The following is a 23,496-nucleotide window of genomic DNA, read 5'->3' on the forward strand; positions in this document are numbered from 1 at the left end:
TCGCACCAGGGAGCAGAGCCAGGGAGGGCACCTAGAAAAGACTGAAGATCCCCGTGGGGAGCAGAGGTCGGCCTGTGATGGCCAGAACAACCTCAAGAGTGCTTCCCTTGGCATTCTGGGGAAATGGGGTGTGAAGGGGTGCAAAAAAAGAAGGTGCGTACTTACGATCTGAACTGAAGTCATCCACTAGAATGATCTCCTGGATCAGGCTGGCAGGAGTTCTGTTCAGGACGCTGGAGCAGTGACGGGGACAGAGGAGCCCAGATTTAGACGTCACCTTCTACTTCCTTCTTCCTGCCATGGGTTCCCCCACCGCCCACCTCGGAAGCCCGCACACTGGCCACGGGCAGCTGCTAGCAAACCTTCCGGGCCCTGGTCAATGGCTGAGGGGCAGTGTGATCCTCAGGGTCCTCCAAGACCCTGCTGACCCTGCTGCCTGGACCCTCAGGTACTTGGGACCCACCCCAGATGGGGGGTGGGGACTGCCCTAGTTTAGCTGTTGAGGCAGGACCTTAGCTGCTCTGGCTACCTGGGCTTAACAAGCCCACCTGAGGACAACCCCCGCTGGCCCCGAAGCTGTCTGCTTGGAAAGCTAGCGAGGCTCCTTCTGGCCTGATGGGTCAGGAGGGGTGTTCTCAGAAAGCTCCCCCGCCAACTCTTTCCCTCCCACCATCCCTCCTCCTCCTTCACTCCCTGGTGAAGGAAACCTAAACTTCTTTAAATCCCTGGAATATCACTGGGTACTCCATTCCGAATCCTATTCTTATCTAAGTTCATTAAGAAATGAGGTGAGTAGAAGTCAAACTTGACCACGGGGCCAAGCTTAGGAGAACAGGAGGGGCACCGCTCTCTGAATCGCTGACAGGTGCCTACTGGGCTGGCATCCATCCACCTAAGGCCTCACGTCCGTCCCCACCGCCCTGGGCTCCTGAGCCCTGCATTTCTGCCCGAGTCCTGGGGACCTGACCTTGTGTTTGTGCATCTCGCTAACAGTTGGACTTCTTGGGTCTCCCTGACCCTGATGCACCAGCCTCAGCCTCTCAGAAGGGCAGAACACCCCCTGCCAGTGCCCGCTGGTCTTCACGCCGTCTGGCCACAGCACCCAGTCTCAGTGTCCTCCCCTGCCAGGGCCCAGCAGATCCCCGAGGCCTGGGGGAGCTGCACCACTGAGATGAAAGATCCAAGGTGGGGCTCACCTTTTCACCGTGCGCAGGAGGGTGGAGCGGGCTTCGTTGTGGAAGGTGATGATGACGCTGGTGGCCGGCAAGTCCGAGGAATAGGACACGGAGGGGCAACTGAGAAGAGAGCAGAGAGGTCAGAGGGCAGCTGTGAGAGTGTTCTCAGGGCAGGCTTAAGCTTCTCTGTGTCCAGCCTGCTGCCCCCTGAAGCCGGGCGTGGGCCCCGGGCCTCCACACCCATGCCCAGCCCACTCAGGCCGCCCAGCCTGGAGTCCTTGGAGGGAAGCACAGGTTGGGGGCCCTTCCCAGGCCTGGGTGCTCTTTACAAAAGACCTAGAGCACTCGGAGCCCCACAGTCACTGAAGTGTTGAGGAGGGATCGACGTGTGTAGGCACCGCACAGGCCCCAGGATCAAGCCCCGGACCAACACACAGAACTCCCTGCCCGAGGGGGCAGCCAAGAGAGACAAAATGGCAGAGGGGAGAAGAGGGAAAATGGCCTCTCTTTGTCTCTGACACCCTGTAGCTTCTTCCTTCTCATCTCCTGGCGGCTCCTGACATCTGGTGGGATCTAGAGAGGAACCGTTCCCATCCTGCCCTCCCGTGAACTCCTCCCTCTCGCTGCCACCACTACCAGCTGCCTGGTGACACCGGGCAGGGGAGCAGCCTCACGCTTCCCATGGGCCCTGGGACACCTAGGGGAAACCAAGTCTCCGAGGAGACACCAAAGGCAGCTCCCCCTACCTCACTCCCTCCCCCAGCAGCTCTGCGCTCCGCCTTCTCCAGACACCACATTTTGGGCACATTGGCTTCCCCATGCTCAGAAAAGGGAATTAAAATGATCCATCCGTGCCAGGCTTCATCCTTATCGGTTCTGCGAATGCTTCTGTGAATGCATTTATTGGTGCTCCTGGGGCCGCGGCGGGAAGGCAGCCGCAGTGCTAGTTTTCATGGCAATCTTCTTTATTACAACTGCTCTCTGACTATTCCAGCGGTGACTGTTTTTTCATTATGGCATTCATTCCACTGACAGCGGCTTACAGCCGAATTCCCAGGCCCATTGCCTGCCCTGCAGAGCAGCCCAGGTCAGACAGGCAAGTTCCGCTAGCCTGGGACCCCCACCAGAGAAATCCTGAGAGGCCTTAAAATAATCCTCCTTGAGAGAGGATGTCAGGGAGTGGGAGAGGTAGAGAAATTCACCTCTGCCCTGGGAAGCCAGGCGTCCCAAGTGCCTCTCCTCCCAGAGGCTTGTGGGTTTGGGGGTAGGAGGGGGCTTGGTCTGCTGAGATGGGGAGCCCTGGGGGAAGCAGTCACTTCCTGGGCACCCAGACCCCCTGCACTGACCGCTATGGCCCCAGGTCTCTATCTTTGAAGCTCAACCATCTAGTGCCCAGGAAGGATGCCAAGCCCACTGGACTTCTGGTCTCCGTGAGTGACAAGGAAGGTGCTAGAAGCAGGCCCCCTTCTGCACCTTTATCTCACACACATCCGTTGTGCTGCAGAGTAGCTGCTTCAGAAGGAAAAGCAATCTTTTTTTTTTTTTAATTTTATTTATTTATTTATTTATTTATGGCTGTGTTGGGTCTTCGTTTCTGTGCGAGGGCTTTCTCTAGTTGCGGCAAGTGGGGGCCACTCTTCATCGCGGTGCGCGGGCCTCTCACTATCGCGGCCTCTCTTGTTGCGGAGCACAGGCTCCAGACGCGCAGGCTCAGCAATTGTGGTGCACGGGCTTAGTTGCTCCGCAGCATGTGGGATCTTCCCAGACCAGGGCTCGAACCTGTGTCCCCTGCATTGGCAGGCAGATTCTCAACCACTGCGCCACCAGGGAAGCCCAGGAAAAGCAATCTTGACCCAAGTCACCCTCGCCTACCCTCAAACCAAGACCTGCCCGGCGCTGGGCACACAGCCGGCTCCAACGCAGCCCATGTTGGCCATTAAAAGCTGCAGGCGCACGAGTGGGTCAGCTCCAACCCCGCCTCGCTGCCTTGATCGATGTCTGCAGAGAGCACAGAGGAGGCCCCCATACCAGCCTGGGTTGGCAAGGAAACTTCCCCGGAGGAGAGGACGCTGAGGAGAGTCGTAAGGGTGTGGCGGGGAGGCGTTCAGGCAGAGGAAACGGCCTGTGTGTGGAAACAAGGAGGGAGGCCAGAGGAGTCTGGGACTGAGGGAGCACCAAGGGCTAGGTGCAAAGGAGCAGAGGCTCGGAGGGGACCAGGTGGCTTGTACTTCAGGGAAAGGAGCTTAGACTGTTCCCATAGGTGAGGGCAGGGAGAGGAGAGGTTGAAGGTGGAGACTCGTATCATCCAGACGGGACATGACAAGGGCCTGAACCAGGGAGGGGGCTGATGACTTGCCCACTCACACTGAGCAGAGCCCAAGCTGGGATCCGCGTGGAAGGTGTCCTAGATCCTGGTCTAGGGCCTCTCCCACCTACCACTGTGGGAGAACAAGGAGCAAGACTGCCAAGCATTCCTGGGAGCTGCTGAGGAAGTGGCGGCAGCGGGGCAGGAGGAGAGGAAGGAGAGGGGGCGGTGCACAGCACTCTACTGTTGGCACAGTGCAGGCAGGGCTGGCGGCCTCTCTTCACCTCAGACATCACCAGACGGGCCCCAAGAACGCCAGGCTAGCCCACCCCCTCAGACCTCCCCGTGGTCCCCTGGCAGGTCACTCTTGCTGGGATTCCAGCCTGAGGTACTTAGGGGCCTCTCTGGCCTCGCTGGGAAGTCTCCTTGGACCTCTCGGTCTCTCAGGAGGTCAGTGAAATAAAGATGAGTCAGGAAAACGACAGATGGTAAGAGTTTGAATGTCTCAATAGCTGGACCGAGTCTGAGGAAATCTTCCTCATTTCTTAAATCCACATGACTGAAAGAAAAGCCAACTGGTGCTGGCCCTTCCCTCCACCTTTCTTTCTCCACCGGCACAATGGAGGCCACACCTGTAATGGCGGGTGTCCCGGATGGGCCGGTCAGGGCTCAGCTTGTCGCTCTCCAGCTGGTTGAAGGCATGCTGTCTGTAGGGGTCCTCTCCAGGCTTCAGCTGCTTGGCTGCCAGGTACGCCTTCTCATCAAAGCCTTTCGAGGGTGTTCCTGTCACCTGAGACAAAGGTCAGCATCAGAGGGGCCACAGGCAAGAGGATAAAGTAGCCACTGTGTGGTAAGCACTTACGACACGGTAGGACCCAACTGCATTATCTCATTTGTATCTGTGAGCAGGAGATCGTTATTTCCCCCATTGTACAGATGAGGAAACTGAGGCTCGTGACAGTACCCCCATGTGTGGGGGCAGGGAGTACATGGGAACTCTCCGTACTTTCCGCTCAATTTTGTGCAACTAAAACTGCTCTTAAAAAATAAAGCTTATTAATGAAAAAGCTCAAGGTCAGAGCTAGTAAGTCACAGGTTTCTGGAATCAAAATGGTTGTTCTGACTCTGAAGCCCACACTCTTGACCAGTGCTCTTCGCTGGATATGGAGATGGTGACACCTGGAGGGCACCTGACCCCCAAAATGAGGTGTCCTGAGAGGTCACCAAGCAACCTGCAGATTGACAGTCTCCTAGGGATAAACTTGGGCCTGACACTGGGCTAGGCATGCAGGAGGTGCCTCATCAGTAAAACATCCAGCGCTGGGACAAGCTGCTGCCCAGAGAACCACCTGTGAGGTCCAGCAGCCCCTCACAGGCTAATGCCAGAGCTGCTAGGACACAAATGCACAGGCAGTGATGCATCTTCTCTGGGACTTGTGTTTGCTGCTGAAATAGCTCACGTCAGGCCTCCCGGGCACCCCGGTGCTAAGTGCTGGGGAGTGATGGATGACAGATGCCATGGCCCAGCCTCCCTCCTCTTAGCCACACCCTGCTTTGTGCTCCCAAAGTCCCCCCATGAAAGACACTGGGGAAAGATACATCTGAGATGAATGGACGAGTGGATGGATCCTGACATCTCATTATCTGAACCACACTGCCAGCCGGATGTTGCCTGGAAATATCATCAACGGTGAGCTCATCTCGACTCCGCCCCTTCCACCTGACCAGCAGCCCGGGCAGGACCTGTGGGCCCACAGGGGCAGCAGGACGGCGGGTGAGAGTTGTCCAGGCACAGAACCCCTGCGTGAGAACTCCATCACAGGCCTAGTCTCTAGAGGGACAGTCCCAAGAAGACAGCTCGACCTGTGGAGAGGAGATGGATGTGTTGGGTGATCCACCAGCAGCCCAGGGCCTCCACATTCCCCTGAGAGCCTAGCTCCCAGCCTCATGGGACAGGAATGCAAAGGTTCCGGGGAGTGCCTGTCTCCTAAGGGCTGCCTCTCTGTAGTGTTCCTGCCTCCTAGGAGCCAGTCCCTGAGCTCCCTGAGGTCAGAGCCAGTGAGGGAGGTTTCCTCATGTGTACTTGGCCCAGCCCTGTGCCACACACATTCTCAGGATGGTGACAACAGCTGCACTGCCGCGCTGTGATATTCTTATTTGGTGCCATGCCAGGGACTGGACAGATGGGTCAGAGTCCCCATAGACTCGCAATCCACTGCAGGAAAGAGAGAACGAGTGGAAGGAGGGGATTGGTTCAAGATGGTGGAGTAGAAGGACGTGCTCTCACTCCCTCTGGCGAGAGCACCAGAATCACAGCTAACTGCTGAACAATCATTGACAGGAAGACACTGGAACTCACCAAAAAAGACACTCCACATCCAAAGACAAAGGAGAAGCCACAATGAGACGGTAGGAGGGGCGCAATCACAATAAAATCAAATCCCATAACTGCTGGGTAGGTGACTCACAAACTGGAGAACACTTATACCACAGAAGTCCACCCACTGGAGTGAAGGTTCTGAGCCTCACATCAGGCTTCCCAACCTGGAGGTCCAGCAGCGGGAGGAGGAATTCCTAGAGAATCAGACTTTGAAGGCTAGCGGGATTTGATTTCAGGACTTCGACAGGACTGGGGGAAACAGAGACGCCACTCTTGGAGGGCACACACAAAGTAGTGTGCGCATCAGGACCCAGGGGAAGGAGGAGTGACCTCATAGGAGACTGAACCAGACCTACCTGCTAGTGTTGGAGGGTCTCCTGCAGAGGCAGGGGGTGGCAGTAGATCACCATGAGGACAAGGACACTGGCGGCAGAAGTTCTGGGAAGTACTTCTTGGCGTGAGCCCTCCCAGGGTCTGCCATTAGCCCCACCAAAGAGCTGGAGTAGGCTCCAGTGTTGGGTTGCCTCAGGCCAACCAACCAACAGGGAGGGAACCAAGCCCCACCCATCAGCAAACAAGCGGATTAAAGTTTTACTGAGCATTGCCCACCAGAGCAACAACCAGCTCTACCCACCACCAGTCCCTCCCATCAGGAAGCTTGCACAAGCCTCTTAGATAGCCTCATACACCAGAAGGCAGACAGCAGAAGCAAGAAGAACTACAATCCCGCAGCCTGTGGAACAAAAACCATATTCACAGAGAGACAGACAAGATGAAAAGGCAGAGGGCTATGTAGCAGATGAAGGAACAAGATAAAACCCCAGAAAAACAACTAAATGAAGTGGAGATAGGCAACCTTCCAGAAAAAGAATTCAGAATAATGACAGTGAGGATGATCCAGGACCTCAGAAGAAGAATGGAGGCAAATATCGAGAAGATGCAAGAAATGTTTAACAAAGACCTCGAAGAATTAAAGAACAAACAAACAGAGATGAACAGTACAATAACTGAAATGAAAAACACACGAGAAGGAATCAATAGCAGAATAACTGAGGCAGAAGAACGGATAAGTGACCTGGAAGACAGAATGATGGAATTCACTGCTGTGGAACAGAATAAAGAAAAAAGAATGAAAAGAAATGAAAACAGCCTAAGAGACCTCTGGGACAACATTAAACGCAACAACATTTGCATTATAGGGGTCTCAGAAGGAGAAGAGAGAGAGAAAGGACCTGAGAAAATATTTGAAGAGATTATACGAGAAAACTTCCCTAACATGGGAAAGGAAATAGCCACCCAAGTCCAGGAAGCACAGAGAGTCCCAGGCAGGATAAACCCAAGGAGAAACATGCCGAGCCACATAGTAATAAAATTGGCAAAAATTAAAGACAAAGAAAAATTATTGAAAGCAACAAGGGAAAAACGACAAATAACATGCAAAGGAACTCCCATAAGGTTAACAGCTGATTTCTCAGCAGAAACTCTACAAGCCAGAAGGGAGTGGCATGACATATTTAAAGTGATGAAAGGGAAGAACCTACAACCAAGATTACTCTACCCGGCAAGGATCTCATTCAGATTCGATGGAGAGATCAAAAGCTTTACAGACAAGCGAAAGCTAAGAGAATTCAGCACCACCAAACCAGCTCTACAACAAATGCTAAAGGAACTTCTCTAAGTGGGAAACACAAGAGAAGAAAAGGACCTACAAAAACTAAACCATAACAATTAAGAAAATGGTAATAGGAACATACATATCAATAATTACCTTAAAAGTGAACGGATTAAGTGCTCCAACCAAAAGACTCAGGCTCGCTGGATGGATACAAAAACAACACCCATATATATGCTGTCTACAAGAGACCCACTTCAGACCTAGGGACACATACAGACTGAAAGTGAGGGGATGGAAAAAGATATTCCATGCAGATGGAAATCAAAAGAAAGCTGGAGTAGCAATACTCATATCAGATAAAATAGACTTTAAAATTAAGAATATTACAAGAGACAAGGAAGGACACTACATAATGATCAAGGGATCAATCCAAAAAGAAGATGTAACAATTGTATGCACCCAACATAGGAGCATGTCAATACATAAGGCAACTGCTAACAGCTATAACAGAGGAAATCAACAGTAACACAATAATAGTGGGGGACTTTAACACCTCACTTACACCAATGGACAGATCATCCAAACAGAAAATTAATAAGGAAACAGAAGCTTTAAATGACACAATAGACCAGATAGATTTCATTGATATTCATAGGACATTCCATCCAAAAACAGCAGATTACACTTTCTTCTCAAGTGCACACAGAACATTCTCCAGGATAGATCACATCTTGGGTCACAAATCCAGCCTCAGTAAATTTAACAAAATTGAAATCATATCAAGCATCTTTTCTGACCACAACGCTATGAGATTAGAAATCAATTACAGGGAAAAAAACATAATAAACACAAACACATGAAGGCTAAATAATACATTACTAAATAACTAAGAGATCACTGAAGAAATCAAAGAGGAAATCAAAAAATACCTAGAGACAAATGACAATGAAAACACGATAATCCAAAACCTATGGGATGCAGCAAAAGCAGTTCTAAGAGGGAAGTTTATAGCAGTACAAGCCTACCTCAAGAAACAAGAAAAATCTCAAATAAACAATCTAACCTTACACCTAAAGGAAATAGAGAAAGAAGAACAAACAAAACCCAAAGTTAGCAGAAGGAAAGAAATCATAAAGATCAGAGCAGAAATAAATGAAATAGAAACAAAGAAAACAATAGCAAAGATCAATAAAACTAAAAGCTGGTTCATTGAGAGGATAAACAAAATTGATAAACCATTAGCCAGACTCATCAAGAAAAAGAGGGAGAGGACTCAAATCAATAAAATTAGAAATGAAAAAGGAGAAGTTACAACAGACACTGCAGAAATACAAAGCATCCTAAGAGACTACTACAAGCAACTCTATGCCAATAAAATGGACAACCTGGAAGAAATGGACAAATTCTTAGAAAGGTATAACCTTCCAAGACTGAACCAGGAAGAAATAGAAAATATGAACAGACCAATCACAAGTAATGAAATTGAAACTGTGATTAAAAATCTTTCAACAAACAAAAGTCCAGGACCAGATGGCTTCACAGGTGAATTCTGTCAAGCATTTAGAGAAGAGCTAACACCCATCCTTCTCAAACTCTTCCAGAACACTGCAGAGGAAGGAACACTCCCAAACTCATTCTATGAGGCCACCATCACCCTGATACCAAAACCAGACAAAGATACTACAGAAAAAGACAAGTACAGACCAATATCACTCATGAATATAGATGCAAAAATCCTCAACAAAATACTAGCAAACAGAATCCAACAACACATTAAAAGGATCATACACCATGATCAAGTGGGATTTATCCCAGGGATGCAAGGATTCTTCTATATATGCAAATCAATCAAAGTGATACACCATATTAACAAATTGAAGAAGAAAAACCATATGATCATCTCAATAGATGCGGAAAAAGCTTTTGACAAAATTCAACACCCATTTATGATAAAAACTCTCCAGAAAGTGGGCATAGAGGGAACCTACCTCAACATAATAAAGGCCGTATAAGACAAACCCACAGCAAACATCATTCTCAATGGTGAAAAACTGAAAGCATTTCCTCTAAGATCAGGAACAAGACAAGGATGTCCACTCTCACCACTATTATTCAACATAGTTTTGGAAATCCTAGCCATGGCATTCAGAGAAGAAAAAGAAATAAAAGGAATACAAATTGGAAAAGAAGAAGTTAAACTGTCACTGTTGGCAGAGGACATGATACTATACATAGAGAATCCTAAGGATGCCACCAGGAAACTACTAGAGCTAATCAATGAATTTGGTAAAGTTGCAGGATACAAAATAAATGCACAGAAATCTCTTGCATTCCTATACACTAATGATGAAAAATCTGAAAGAGAAATTAAGGAAACACTCCCATTTACCATTGCAACAAAAAGAATAAAATACCTAGGAATAAACCTACTTAGGGAGACAAAAGACCTGTATGCAGAAAACTATAAGATACTGATGAAAGAAATAAAAGTTGATACCAACAGATGGAGAGATATACCATGTTCTTGGATTGGAAGAATCAATATTGTGAAAATGACTATACTACCCAAAGCAATCTACAGATTCAATGCAATGCCTATCAAATTACCACTGGCATTTTTTTTACAGAACTAGAACAAAAAATCTTAAAATTTGTATGGAGACACAAAACACCCCGAATAGCCAAAGCAGTCTTGAGGGAAAAAAATGGAGCTGGAGGAATCAAACTCCCTGACTTCAGACTATACTACAAAGCTACAGTAATCAAGACAATATGGTATTGGCACAAAAATGGAAACATAGATCAATGGCACAAGATAGAAAGCCCAGAGATAAACCCACACACCTATGGTCAACTAATCTATGACAAAGGAGGCAAAGATATACAATGGAGAAAAGACAGTCTCTTCAATAAGTGGTGCTGGGAAAACTGGACAGCTACATGTAAAAGAATGAAATTAGAACACTCCCTAACACCATACACAAAAATAAACTCAAAATGGATTCAAGACCTAAATGTAAGACCGGGCACTATAAAACTCTTAGAGGAAAACATAGGAAGAACACTCTTTGACATAAATCACAGCAAGATCTTTTTTGACCCAGCTCCTAGAGTAATGGAAATAAAAACAAAAATAAACAAATGGGACCTAATGAAACTTCAAAGCTTTTGCAAAACAAAGGAAACTACAAACAAGACAAAAAGTCAACCCTCAGAACGGGAGAAAATATTTGCAAACAAATCAATGGACAAAGGATTAATCTCGAAAATATATAAACAGCTCATGCAGCTCAATATTAAAAAAACAGACAGCGGAATCCAAAAATGGGCAGAAGACCTAAATAGACATTTCTCCAAAGAAGACATACAGATGGCCAAGAAGCACATGAAAAGCTGCTCAACATCACTAGTTATTACAGAAACGCAAATCAAAACTACAATGAGGTATCTCCTCACACCAGTTAGAATGGGCATCACCAGAAAATCTACAAACAACAAATGCTGGAGAGCGTGTGGAGAAAAGGGAACCCTCTTGCACTGTTGGTGGGAATGTAAATTGATACAGCCACTACGGAGAACAGTATGGAGGTTCCTTAAAAAACTAAAAATAGAATTACCATATGACCCAGCAATCCCACTACTGGGCATATACCCAGAGAAAACCATAATTCAAAAAGACACATATACCCCAATGTTCATTGCAGCACTATTTACAATATCCAGGTCATGGAAGCAACCTAAATGTCCATCGACAGATGAATGGATAAAGAAGATGTGGTACATATATACAATGGAATATTACTCAGCCATAAAAAGGGACAAAACTGGGTCATTTGTAGAGATGTGGATGGATCTAGAGACTGTCATACAGAGTGAAGTAAGTCAGAAAGAGAAAAACAAATATTGTATATTAACACATATATGTGAAACCTAGAAAAATGGTACAGATGAACCCGTTTGCAGGGCAGAAATTGAGACACAGATGCAGAGGACAAAAGTATGGACATTGAGGGGGGAAAGTGGCAGGGGGTGTTGGTGGTGGGATGAATTGGGAGATTAGGGTTGACATATATACACTAATATGGATAAAATGGATAACTAATAAGAACCTGCTGTATAAAAAAATAAAATAAAATTCAAAAAAAAAAGGTAAGGACATCTAAAAAAAAAAATAGAGAGAAGGAGTGAAGGAAGGAGGGAGAGGGGAGGAGAGAGAGAGGAAGAAGGTTCTGGCTTGAACCCTGGATTGCTAGAAGGACCCAAGCTGTCAACTGTGAGAGTGAGGATGAGGGCTCCTTTGTGCCCTTCCCACCAGAGAAAAGAGTGGGTGCTAACTCTGCCCCCCACTTCCACCCAGCCCGGGATCAGGCAAATGGAAAGCGGCCTCCAGCTGATGGTGGAAGAGCTAAAATAAGAACAAAAATTGCAGAAGCTCCCAAAGGGAGAGTATGCCACTGAATTACCCTGCCAGTCAACTGAGGGAAATAACCATGCTTATTTATTTAGGACTTATGGCCACGCTGTGGGCTCAGGAAACCTCTGAGCTCTCAACCCACACTCACCCATCGCCCAGTAAACATTGATCGAGAGCCACCAGCTACCGGGCACTGGAACACCCTTCTAAAAGTTCCAAGGATCACCTGATCATTCATTCATTTGTTTACAGAGGCTTGACTCCACTTGCTCATTCATTCATCCACCCATTCATTCAGCAAAACTCTGCTGAGCACCACCTATGTGCCAGGAAGGGGAAGGAATGGTTCTGACTCTGTCCCCATTCCCAGCCTGCTGCCTTCCTGCACCTCATTCAAAGCTTCTTCAGGGCCACAGAGAAGGCTGTGCAAGAGCATCTCTAGAGAAGATCCTCTCAGGACCTCAAAACTGAGCTAGACATCAGCCTCATCAGCCTCTGATGGTCCAAACCTCCTCCGAGGTTAGACCCTTCACCTGTGACACACCTTGTGAAGAAGGGCACAAGGGCCTGCTCCCTCCCAGAGGTCTCAGCTCTGCTTTCACATTGACCCAGCATCCCCAGGGTTTAGAGCTGAAACATCAGTTGGCTCTGTGTCAGCCGAGTGGAGGCGATACTGAGGAAGGGTAGGATGTGACCTCTCTATCCAGTCCCTCTCTGGCCTCACCCCAGTCACTGCCCTGAGCTCTTCTACCTGATATCTATCCACACACCCACACCACAGCTCATTTCCCTCCAGCTCTTGAACTCTCCTTTCCCTTTGGCCCCGGTCTTTGATTCTGAGACTTCCAGGCCTTTGAGTGTCCCAGTGGCTACCTCTAACTCAATTCCTCAAAATGAATTCTTCATCCGTCCCCAAAGCAGCTGCTTCTTCTGTGCTGCCTGTTGCAGAGGTGGGCAGTCCCACCCTCCTGGTCCTCCAGGTGACAAATCCCGGGGTCACCCCTAGTGCCCTCCCCCATGCTCCACAGCCTGATGCAGGCCCCTGGCCTGGGTCTCACAGGCAGTGTCCTATGCACATGCCACTAGTGTTAAATCAACAGATTATTTACTGAAAGTCTAGTTTGTGCAGACACTGTGCAAGAAGCTGGGAGGATGGAAATAAACAAAAAGTATGGCCCCCAGAAGAGAAATCTAGGAATCTAGGTCACTCCCTTTTCCTCCCCCATCCCATGCCAGGCATGGCCATGGAGGATCATAAAGAAACCTCCACTCTCAAACTCAGATCACACGGGTAGCTGGAGAACTGGCCATGGAACCTCGCCCACCCCACCCCAGCTGGGGCAGGAGTCTGGTGATGGCACAGGCACCAGGCACTGGTGGCCAGTGAATGCTGCCTCCCTGCTCCCCTCTTCCAAAGGGGAAGTGTGTTGTGCTATCCTGTTCTCCCAGCCACACTGCTTACTAAGCATATCGGTGAGGGGTAAATACATCCTTTGGCTCTGGGCTGCGGGACCATAAGGGGATATATCTGGATCAGCCTGAGAGACCCGAGATCCTGGGCTTGGAGCCAGTCGGAGCCACTGGATAGGAGGACTTGGACTGCTGTCCTTTCTGGAGGGGGTGAGGGCATTTGGGGCTGTCTGTGGAATTCTTATACCACATGGCACTGACATCTGTGCTTCACTTCTCTTTCTTTTCCACTAGATAGTGAGCTCCTAGCACCTGGCACATAGTAGGTATTGAGCGGATGTTTACTGAATAAAGGAATGAATGAGTGAGTGAATGAATGAATGGATACCTAGACAGTATCCCTGCTCTCACCTTACTTATAATCAAGTGGGGAGAAAACCACAGCAGACAAATGGGATCCTCTGACACCACACATGACCTCCAGTGGCTTTCACTCTCCCTCAGGGCACAAGCCCCAGAGCTCACAGTGGCCCAGGAGCGGATGCCCTGTCACCTCGCTGGACTCAGCTTCTACTGTTGCCCCCTGCCTAGCTCTGCTCCAGCCACACTGGCCTCCTGATGTTCCTTGAGCCTGCCAGCACCTTCTCCTTAGCACCTTTGTTCCCTCTGCTTCCTTTCTGGAAGGCTTTTCTCCCAGTTGTCTGCATGGCTCCCTCCTTCACCCCCTGCAGGGCTCTGCTCAAACCCGGCTCCTCTGTGAGCCTTCCCCAACCACCATCTGTGAAACTGTGGCCTCAGCCCCACCCTCGCCTTCCCCATCCTCTCGCCTGCTTTGGTTTTCCTTATAGCACGTAGTATCATTGGATGTTCGATGTGCATTTTTGTTATTAATGTTATCTTTTTGACTCCTTCTTCCCACAAGAATATAAGCTTCACCAAGGCAGGGATTGTCTGTTTTGTTTAATGCTGGATCCCAAAGCCCAGAACAGTGCCCAGTGGGACTGGAAAACAATGGCTAATGAGTATGTGAGTGATGAGCTGTCATGCCCGCAACATCTCCTGCCCGCCCCCAACCCCGCTCCCCACACTCAGCTAACACACACTTGGAGTTGAAGCGGACCAAGAAGGTGGCAGGGTAGTTTTGCTCATCTTAGGGACCTCCTCACTCACATGCTCCTGGCAGGGCTGTTAATCACTCTCTTCCCATCCCACCAACACCTCAATCACCACCATGGGGTGGGCACAAGACCCAGGCTAGGGTGATCTTGTCACTGCACTCCCAGACGCAGGGGACTGGTTCAGGAACGGTCATTTGACTCAATCGGGGCCAATCAGAATCCACCCTGAGACTTTTCTATAAACTGAGCTCTTTTTGTCAGCACTGGTCAGCTTGGGAGGTGAGAGTCTTCCTGCCCATCACATGGAGAAATCTTGTCTGGAGAATGAAACCAAGAAGAAAGAATCAGAGCCAAGAGATGGAAAGAAAGAGCTCTAATGATATTGTTTGGGGTCCCTGGAGCCAATTATATCTGATCCAAGTTCACTTTGGGGTTTTTCTATCTCTCTATATCTGTCCATCTAACTACTTACTTACCTATCTGTCCTTTTTTTTTTCTCTTGAACTAGTTTGAGTTGGCTGTTCTTCTCTCATAGCCAAAAGTTCAGAGATGTCAGTCCTTCGGTCCTTTCAATGAAAAGCAAACCATTCTCCAGAAGTAAGAAACAAAAGTCAAAACCAAAAACCAACAAATGAGCCACCAATGGCAATGACACAGTGTGGGTGGAAGCCATCCATTCCAAGATTTCCAGGCTGTTCTCTGGCATCTGGCCCAGGGACTTGAGCCCAGAGCCGGGTGAGGCATTCCTAGCCTTGTCCAGCAGGCAGGGCTGTGGTCAGGCTTTGGGAAGGGCGGGGGGGCAGGAGGGGGTTCCATCTGGACAACAACTTAAGAGGTCCTTGGGTTGCCATGGTGAGGAACAAGTGTTGGGAAGATGGTGAGTGACAGCCTGATGAGGCTGCCACAGCCCTCCAGCCGCCTGCCGAGAGTTCTTGGTGACGTTTAGGCAGCTGCCTCCTAAACGTCACCAGTCTGTCTTTTCAGGAAGTGCCAAATCCAGCACTTCCATGTCCAATAAGGTCAATCACATCTGAAATTGTTTAAGCTGAAATCATGACTCTGCTTTATAAAATGGGAAGAATTATTTCTCATCTTAGAGACTTTTATCTTCAGTCAATCACTTCGATTAAACTTTGAAACCTGCCTGACTTGTATCAGTCTTTTTCCAGCTAGATTTGCTTATTTCTTCTTGACTGCTAAATTTTTGGAAACAAACAGCCAAGGGGAAGGTTGAAAATAAGAAAGGAAAATATTTTCCAAGTCACTTTCATCAAAAACAGTTCAACCCAAATCTCCAAGCCTTATAAACTTTCTTTTAACATATATGCACATGTACCCCTAAATTTCAGATTTAAACAACTCGAACTCCTTTTAAATAACTGCTGCCCAATTTCCTTTTATTGCCAGTAAAACAGGTACCTTTCACTAAACTCACTGAAACTGCAAATAAAAAGGCTCTGGATATGGGAACATATGTATATGTATAACTGATTCACTTTGTTATAAAGCAGAAACTAACACACCATTGTAAAGCAATTATACTCCAATAAAGATGCTTAAAAAAAAAAAAAAAAGGCTCTGGTCCTATTTTATGGATGACTCCTGACTTTTTTTTCTGAGTCTGCTTTAAACGCCAAACACCTGGCGAACAAAATGTGCTTCCCAACCACTCCTGACTCCCCTAGGACAAAAATTTCATCTGATGCTGTGTCCCAAGTTGAAAGACTGCCATTCATTAGGAGAGCTGGGAAACAGTGCATGAGTCACCATCTCTGCGAGCACAGGCTTGGGTTCCACCCCTCCCAAATGAAAAGGCGGGTCCCCTGGGTCTGCCCGCAAGCTGCTGGGTTCTGGGGAGGCAGCCAACCCCGCCTGGACAGCCAGTGCTCCTGCGTAACCAGACAAGATGCCAGGGGCGGCACCGGGCTGGCAACCTCAGCTTGGGCACAGGCGAAACTCGTCTAGGTTACCAAGGGCCTGCCCCAGATACATCCCCATCTTCCTTTACACATTGCCTCAAAAGTAGTTGTCATAGGGGTTACCAGCCTGGGCTTTGAAATCCCATGGCCCTGGGATAAAATGTCAGTGCTTATTGCTCTCTGGCCTTGGAAAGTCACCTACCCTTTCTGAGCATGCTTCTTCGTCTGGAAAATGGGGATTAGGGTGAGGATTAAAGGAGATAATGTAGATAATATATTTAGCACGGTAACTGGCACATAAATTACATATTAATTATCATTAGCTTGCCTGTCTTTTTAGCAGTGACTCTCAACCCTGGCTGTACATTAGAATCATGTGGGAAGATTTTTAACATCCTGATGTCCAGGCCCTACCCAAGACTAATTAAATCAGAATCTCTAGGGGTGGGTCACAAGCATCAGGGGTTCTTAAAGCTCTCCAGGTGTTCCAGTGTGCTACCAAGGCTGAGCAGCTGCTTCGTATGGATGCAGGGTGGTGAGCGACTGCTAGTCATGGGCTGCTAAAATCACAGGACAAAGAACGAGGAGGAACCTAGGCCATCTCCCCTGACCCCTTCCCAGGAGCCTCACTGTGAGTCTGGTTTTCTGGCCTCTATTTGTACTGACCCAGAGCTTCACCATCAGCAGAACCAGCTGCAACTCAGCTAGAGCCTCCAAGGCTACTATAGAAATCCCACCTTGCAACACTTACGCTCACAGGCCTGGGAGGTTCTAGTTCAATTTCATACCAAGGAGCACAAGGTAGGGGCTGCCTGGGAAGGCCACCTTGAACTTCCAGTTAGGTTTCCCACCATGACCTGACTTCTCCAGGGTGCTGATGACTGCACAGCTTTATGATACCAGTGGTCTCACCAAGAAAGAGTTCTAGTGGTTATGGTGATCTCACCAAGAATGAGAGGGGGCGCGTTCCCCATTCCCTTAGATATCTGAGCCAACTAGGATCCTCTATTTAAGGCTGGGACAAGGCATCAGGCCCACTGTTCCAGACCACCTGTGCTCAGATCCAGGAAGATTCCAGGCCCAATCAAGCTCTCTGAGTCTCATTTCCCACTCTCTACCCAGCCCAGAGGTCGTCTAGGGATGGAGGGATTCTGAGGGTGGTCCATGCTAGGAATACGTGGTATGATAGCTCAGTTTCCACCTGCTTATCAGTTTACCCAGCTTGAGTAGAGCATTCCTGGGTCTGTGAAGGGTACTAGAACTCTGCCTGACCCTCCCAGCCACAGCTGCTGCAGAACATGAGGAAAGATTAGGCCTCTTCTCATCTGAACCGATAACTGTCTGCTCACTGAGGGCCTACAATAAGCTGGATGCTATACGAGGTGCTTACTTCTATCTTCCAGTAGTCTTGCCAAATAGATGCTCTTCTTACCCTTATTTTACAGAGGTGGAAACTGAGGCCCAGAGAGGTAAAACAACAAGCCCAAGGTCACACAGCTGCTGAGTGGCTGGGCTGGGACTAGAATTGAGGCGGTCCGTCTGGAAAGCCTAAACACAAAGCTACCTCTGTGTGCCTTCAGACTACTCTGGGCCAGATGTGCTTGGCACCCCCCCTTCCAACTCTGAGTCCCTCAGCTCCAAAGCAAGCTGGCCTTCAGTGCCTGGACCACAACCAGGCCTGACAAGTGCAGGCCGGAGGCGGCCTCCCTCCTGGGCGCAGGGTTCAGAGCAACAGTTCAGGACTCTGATGGGGACCTGCCCAGTGCTGTCATCTCTTGGCCTGACATGAGCATGGAAATACTTCTCTGCTTACGGCTAGAAGGAAGACAGAAAAATGAAAAGTATAAGAGTTTGTATTACTCAGACCAAAACAGCACATAACCAGATCTCCTCAGGTCAGCCCAGGCCCTCCTTGGTCTTTCCAGCCAGGGATGCCTTCAGGGTCCTGGTGACCTTGAGCTGCAGTCACATCAAAAGGGGGACAAAGCTGATTCCCCTTCAGGTTCTTGTCTGCTGGATCGTTATCAATCCCCCAAACAACACTGCCACGCTCTGCGGCTGAGAGAAAGGATGCCAGCGGAAAGAACTGCTGTGACAGCTCTCAGGGCTCCCCAGGCCCAACACACACCCTCTTGGCCAACATACGGTGCGGGTCACCACCCCGTTCTGCTCTAGTCACACAAGTGTAATATGTCAATGTTTGTAAGTTATCGTTGCACTTCTGGTGTTCCATATTCAGAATCTATTGAACTTGAACCTGTCAGATATTAACTGAAAAAATAAAAGCAATAATGGGCCATGTAACACATAGAACATAAAGAGTATGACGATTTTGAAGGTGGCAATAGCCTCCTGTCTCAACACTGAGGTCGGGACCAGCTGGGCCAGGATAAAATTCAACCCATTAGCACTCAGCAAGGCCCTGATCATGGGCTGGGCACCTCAGTTTGTAACACTTTTCAGAACAGAGAGCCAAATCTGAGTAGTGGCTGATGCAGTACATTATTGGCATTGTGGGTCACGTTCAGAAGTACTTTACTTGTGGTTCATGACTAATGTAATTAAACAATTAGGTTAGACCCATCAATAGGATAAAGCATGACAGAAGCAGACTTTTTTTTTTTCTGGTCACACCGTGTGGCTTGTGGGTCCTTAGTTTCCCGACCAGGGATTGAACCCAGGCCCTCAGCAGTGAAAGTGCAGAGTCCTAGCCACTGGACCGCCAGGGAATTCCCAAGGCAGACTTTTATTTTTTTTTTTAACATCTTTATTGCAGTCTAATTGCTTTACAATGGTGTGTTAGTTTCTGCTTTATAACGAAGTGAATCAGTTATACATATACCTATGTCCCCATATCTCTTCCCTCTTGCATCTCCCTCCCTCCCACCCTCCCTATCCCACCCCTCTAGGTGGTCACAAAGCACCAAGCTGATCTCCCTGTGCTATGCGGCTGCTTCCCACTAGCTATCTACTTTACATTTGGTAGTGTATATATGTCCATGCCACTCTCTCACTTCGTCCCAGCTTACCCTTCCCCCTCCCCATGTCCTCAAGTCCATTCTCTAGTAGGTCTGTGTCTTTATTCCTGTCTTGCCCCTAGGTTCTTCATGACCACTTTTTTTTTTTTTAAGATTCCATATATATGTGTTAGCATACGGTATTTGTTTTTCTCTTTCTGACTTACTTCACTCTGTATGACAGACTCTAGGTCCATCCACCTCACTACAAATAACTCAATTTCATTTCTTTTTATGGCTGAGTAATATTCCATTGTATATATATGCCACATCTTCTTTAACAAGGCAGACTTTTAAAATCAGGTTAAATATAAAGAAAAAGGAGGCTGGGAAGGGGAACTGGAAAAAGCAGCCTGCTTCGTGGGCAACTTTCTTCAAGGGCCACCGCTGGGACAGGTACAACTTGTCCTCTCCACAGGACCATGCTCTGGACTGGCACCTCCCCTGCAGCCCAGCATTTTATCTAGGTACAATATACAAAGTGGCCGTAAAAATCTGGAAACAGGGATAATACTAATATTTTTTAACGAATAGAGCCCTTTTGATGACTTCTTCTGGGATACGCTAAAGATGCAGTTTTATTCAATGAGAAATCAGAGACACAGATCATCTGAGCACAGCGTATCACAGATGCATGTGCTGGGATCCATGGAAATGTGATCTTATGTACTGCATTCACTGCAGTTTTGCACAATGCACCAAACCATACATTATTAATGAGCAACAACAAACAACTATGTCATGCGTTGTCATGTAATCTAAATAAGCCACGTATTATATATGCTCATCCGTGTTTTCCTTGATGGCCAGCCTGTAGCTAAACAGAATCTTAAAGGGAAGACATAGCTCGTTCTTGAAAAAGTTTTAGTGATATTAAGGTATGAATCCTCCCTGACTTAATCTACAAACTCAGTGCAATCTGGTTAAATAACAAAAAACAACTGTGTTGGCAGTGGGAGGGGTGGTGGTGGGGACAGTAAGGATTCAGCTGGGAGCGCTTAAACATGAGTGAACAATCAGGGAAAATCTGAAAAAAACTAAAGATAGAGAAATAGACCTACAGATATTAAGACACAGCAAAGACTGCAGGCTTTATGCAGCAAGATACTACTGGCATAAAACCAAACAGATGAATAGAAGAAAATGGAGAGATCAGAAATAGACCCCACGTAAGTATGAAGGGTTGGCATAAGATATAGTTGCAATTCAAATGGCAGGGGGAAGGGAATGATGTGCTAATTCAGTGAATGATGTGAGGAAAAGTGACTAGACAACATGGAAACAAATAAAGCTGAATTCATTTCTTAAACCAAAATTAATTCTAGGTGGCCCAAAAATTTTAATTTAAAAAAGAAACTAAGAAGTATAAAGAAAAAACTGTTTACTTTTTATTCTTGTTTTTTGGCAATCTTGGACATGAAATTCAAATGTTATTTTAAAAACTACATAAAGACTTAAAGATTTTATGACTAAAAACACCAGAAAGTCAAGATACAAATATCACACTGAGAAAAAGCATATTAGCCAAATATATGCCAAACAAAGAACTAACTTCTTTAATATACAAAGAGCTCTTACGAATCAATAAGAACCAAGAATTCAAAAGAAATGTAGACAAACTACAAACAACAAATGCTGGAGAGGGTGTGGGGAAAAGGGAACCCTCCTTAAACTGTTGGTGGGAATGTAAGTTGGTATAGCCATTATGGAGGTTCCTCAGAAAACTAAAAATAGAACTACTGTATGACCCAGTAATATGATCCCACTCCTGGACATATATCCAGACAAACAATAATTCAAAAAGATATATGCACCCCTGGGACTTCCCTGGTGGCACAGTGGTTAAGAATCCACCTGCCAATGCAGGGGACATGGGTTCAAGCCCTGGTCTGGGAAGATCCCACATGCCACGGAGCCACTAAGCCTGTGTGCCACAACTACTGAGCCTGCATGCCTAGTGCCCATGCTCTGCAACAAGAGAAGCCACCGCAATGAGAAGTCTGCTCACCCCAACGAAGAGTAGCCCCTGCTTGCTGCAACTAGAGAAAGCCCGCACACAGCAATGAAGACCCAACACAGCCAAAAAATAAATTTTTAAAAAATTAAAATAAAAAAAGATATATGCACCCCTATGTTCATAGCAGCTCTGTTCACAATAGCCAAGACATGGAAACAACCTAAATGTCCATCAACAGATGAATGAATAAAGAAGATGTAGTACATATATGCAGTGGAATATTACTCAGCCACAAAAAAGAATGAAATAATGCCATTTGCACAACGTGGATGGACCTAGAGATTATCCTACTAAGTGAAGTAAGTCAGAAAGAGAAAGACAAATACCACATGATATCACTTATATGTGGAATCTAAAATATGACACAAATGAACCTATCTATGAAACAGAAATAGACTTACAGACATAGAGAACAGATTTGTGGTTGCCAAGGGGTGTGAGTAGGGGAGGGATGAACTGGGAGTTTGGGGTTAGTAGATGCAAACTATTACATATAGAATGGATGGACAACAAGGTCCTACTGTATAGCACAGGGAACTATCTTCAATGTACTGAGATAAACCATAATAGAAAAGAATATAAAAAAGAATGTATATCTACGTATAACTGAGTTGCTTTGCTGTACAGCAGAAGTTAACACAACATTGTAAATCAACTACACTTCAATTTAAAAAAAAAAGATGCCACCTAATTTCCAGGGCTCAATTTCTTATAAATTAAAAAAAAAAAAAAGAAATGTAGCCGTAAAGGATATGAACAAGTAGTTCATAGAAATATGACATACTGTGACTTCCTTGGTGGCACAGTGGTTAGGAATCCGCCTGCCAATGCAGGGGACATGGGTTCGATCCCTGGTCTGGGAAGATCCCACATGCCACGGAGCAACTAAGCCCGTGCGCCACAACTACTGAGCCTGTGCTCCAGAGCCCACGAGCCACACCTACTGAGCCCGAGTGCCACAACTACAGAAGCCCACACGCCTAGAGCCCGTGCTCCACAACAAGAGAAGCCACCACAATGAGAAGCCCATGCACCGCAATGAAGAGTAGCCCCTGCTCGCCACAACTAGAGAAAGCCCACGTGCAGCAAGGAAGGCCCAACGCAGCCAAATAAATAAATAAATATTAAAAAAAAAGAAATATGACATACAAATGGCCAATAATAAATGACAGGTGTTCAACATCACTGATTATTAAATAAATGCAAGTTAAAACGATACAATTTCTTACTTATTTGGTAAATTCACAAATAATTATTACTATAATGCTCAGTATTTTGAAAGTTTGAAGAAACAGAAGCCCTTATATGTTGGTGGATTATAATTGGTATGACCAAGCCTGACAACATCAGCATTTTAAATGCTACTTTTTGACTCAGTAGAAGTTTCAATTTTGTATAAACACATACCTGGTTTTCCTGAGACAGTCCCAGTATATACCTGTGCTCTCAGGAGGCCCTCTGAATTAGAATCTGTCTTAGTTTACGTGATAGATTATATGATCACCTTACATTTCTAGATATTAACTCTATAATTAAACTCACATGAGTATTTTAAGTGTACAAGTATCTTAATTACAGTAGTATTTATTTAAAATGCTGGAGATAATTTAAATGCCCATCAGTAGAGAACTGATCATATAAATTAGTTTATCCTTACAGAAGAATTCTAAACAAATGTTAGAAGGAATAAGTTATGTATGAATATTGTCATTCATTTCCTATAAAGAGTTCATAAATACATGCATATCTAAATGCGTAGATTTGTTTGCAAAAATACATGGCAAACTGCTAAACAGTGGTCACCTCCAGCAAGCGGCACAGGAGTGGGCTGGAAGACTAAAGAATTTTACCTTTCCCTTTATACAAATCTGAATTTTTTTGTAAATAAGTACTTATTCTTTTACAATCAAATTATTATTAAAAACCAGATGAAGCTTAATTCTTCTCTACCTAAAAGAGTTGAGCTAATTACTGTCATCATCAACATTAACATCTTCAAAGTGAATCTCAGATATAAATAAATTGATGAAAAGTAAGCCCTTCCTCAGCTGTAACATTTGGGGGCAGAAGTAACAACCAGGGGCAGAAGTACCAGATGGAGAGGATGGGAAGGGAAGCTTAAGGGA

The 23,496-nt window shown here is 46.7% G+C and overlaps 1 protein-coding gene across 3 annotated transcripts in view; it reads right to left on the reverse strand.

The window, feature by feature from the left end:
- The window catches only part of GALNT16 (polypeptide N-acetylgalactosaminyltransferase 16), a 102,839-nt gene that overhangs the window by 26,458 nt on the left and 52,885 nt on the right, over window positions 1–23,496 (reverse strand). For all 3 annotated transcript variants that reach the window (XM_068543651.1, XM_068543653.1, XM_068543652.1), the window contains exons 2-4: window positions 4,113–4,270; window positions 1,197–1,295; window positions 166–233 (exon numbers count right to left, since the gene is read on the reverse strand). In XM_068543651.1, coding sequence (XP_068399752.1) covers window positions 166–233; window positions 1,197–1,295; window positions 4,113–4,270 — 325 coding nt within the window. The remainder of the gene's footprint in view (window positions 1–165; window positions 234–1,196; window positions 1,296–4,112; window positions 4,271–23,496) is intronic.

The sequence above is a fragment of the Eschrichtius robustus genome, chromosome 1 (assembly GCF_028021215.1).
Source record: "Eschrichtius robustus isolate mEscRob2 chromosome 1, mEscRob2.pri, whole genome shotgun sequence".
Classification (NCBI taxonomy): Eukaryota; Metazoa; Chordata; class Mammalia; order Artiodactyla; family Eschrichtiidae; genus Eschrichtius; species Eschrichtius robustus.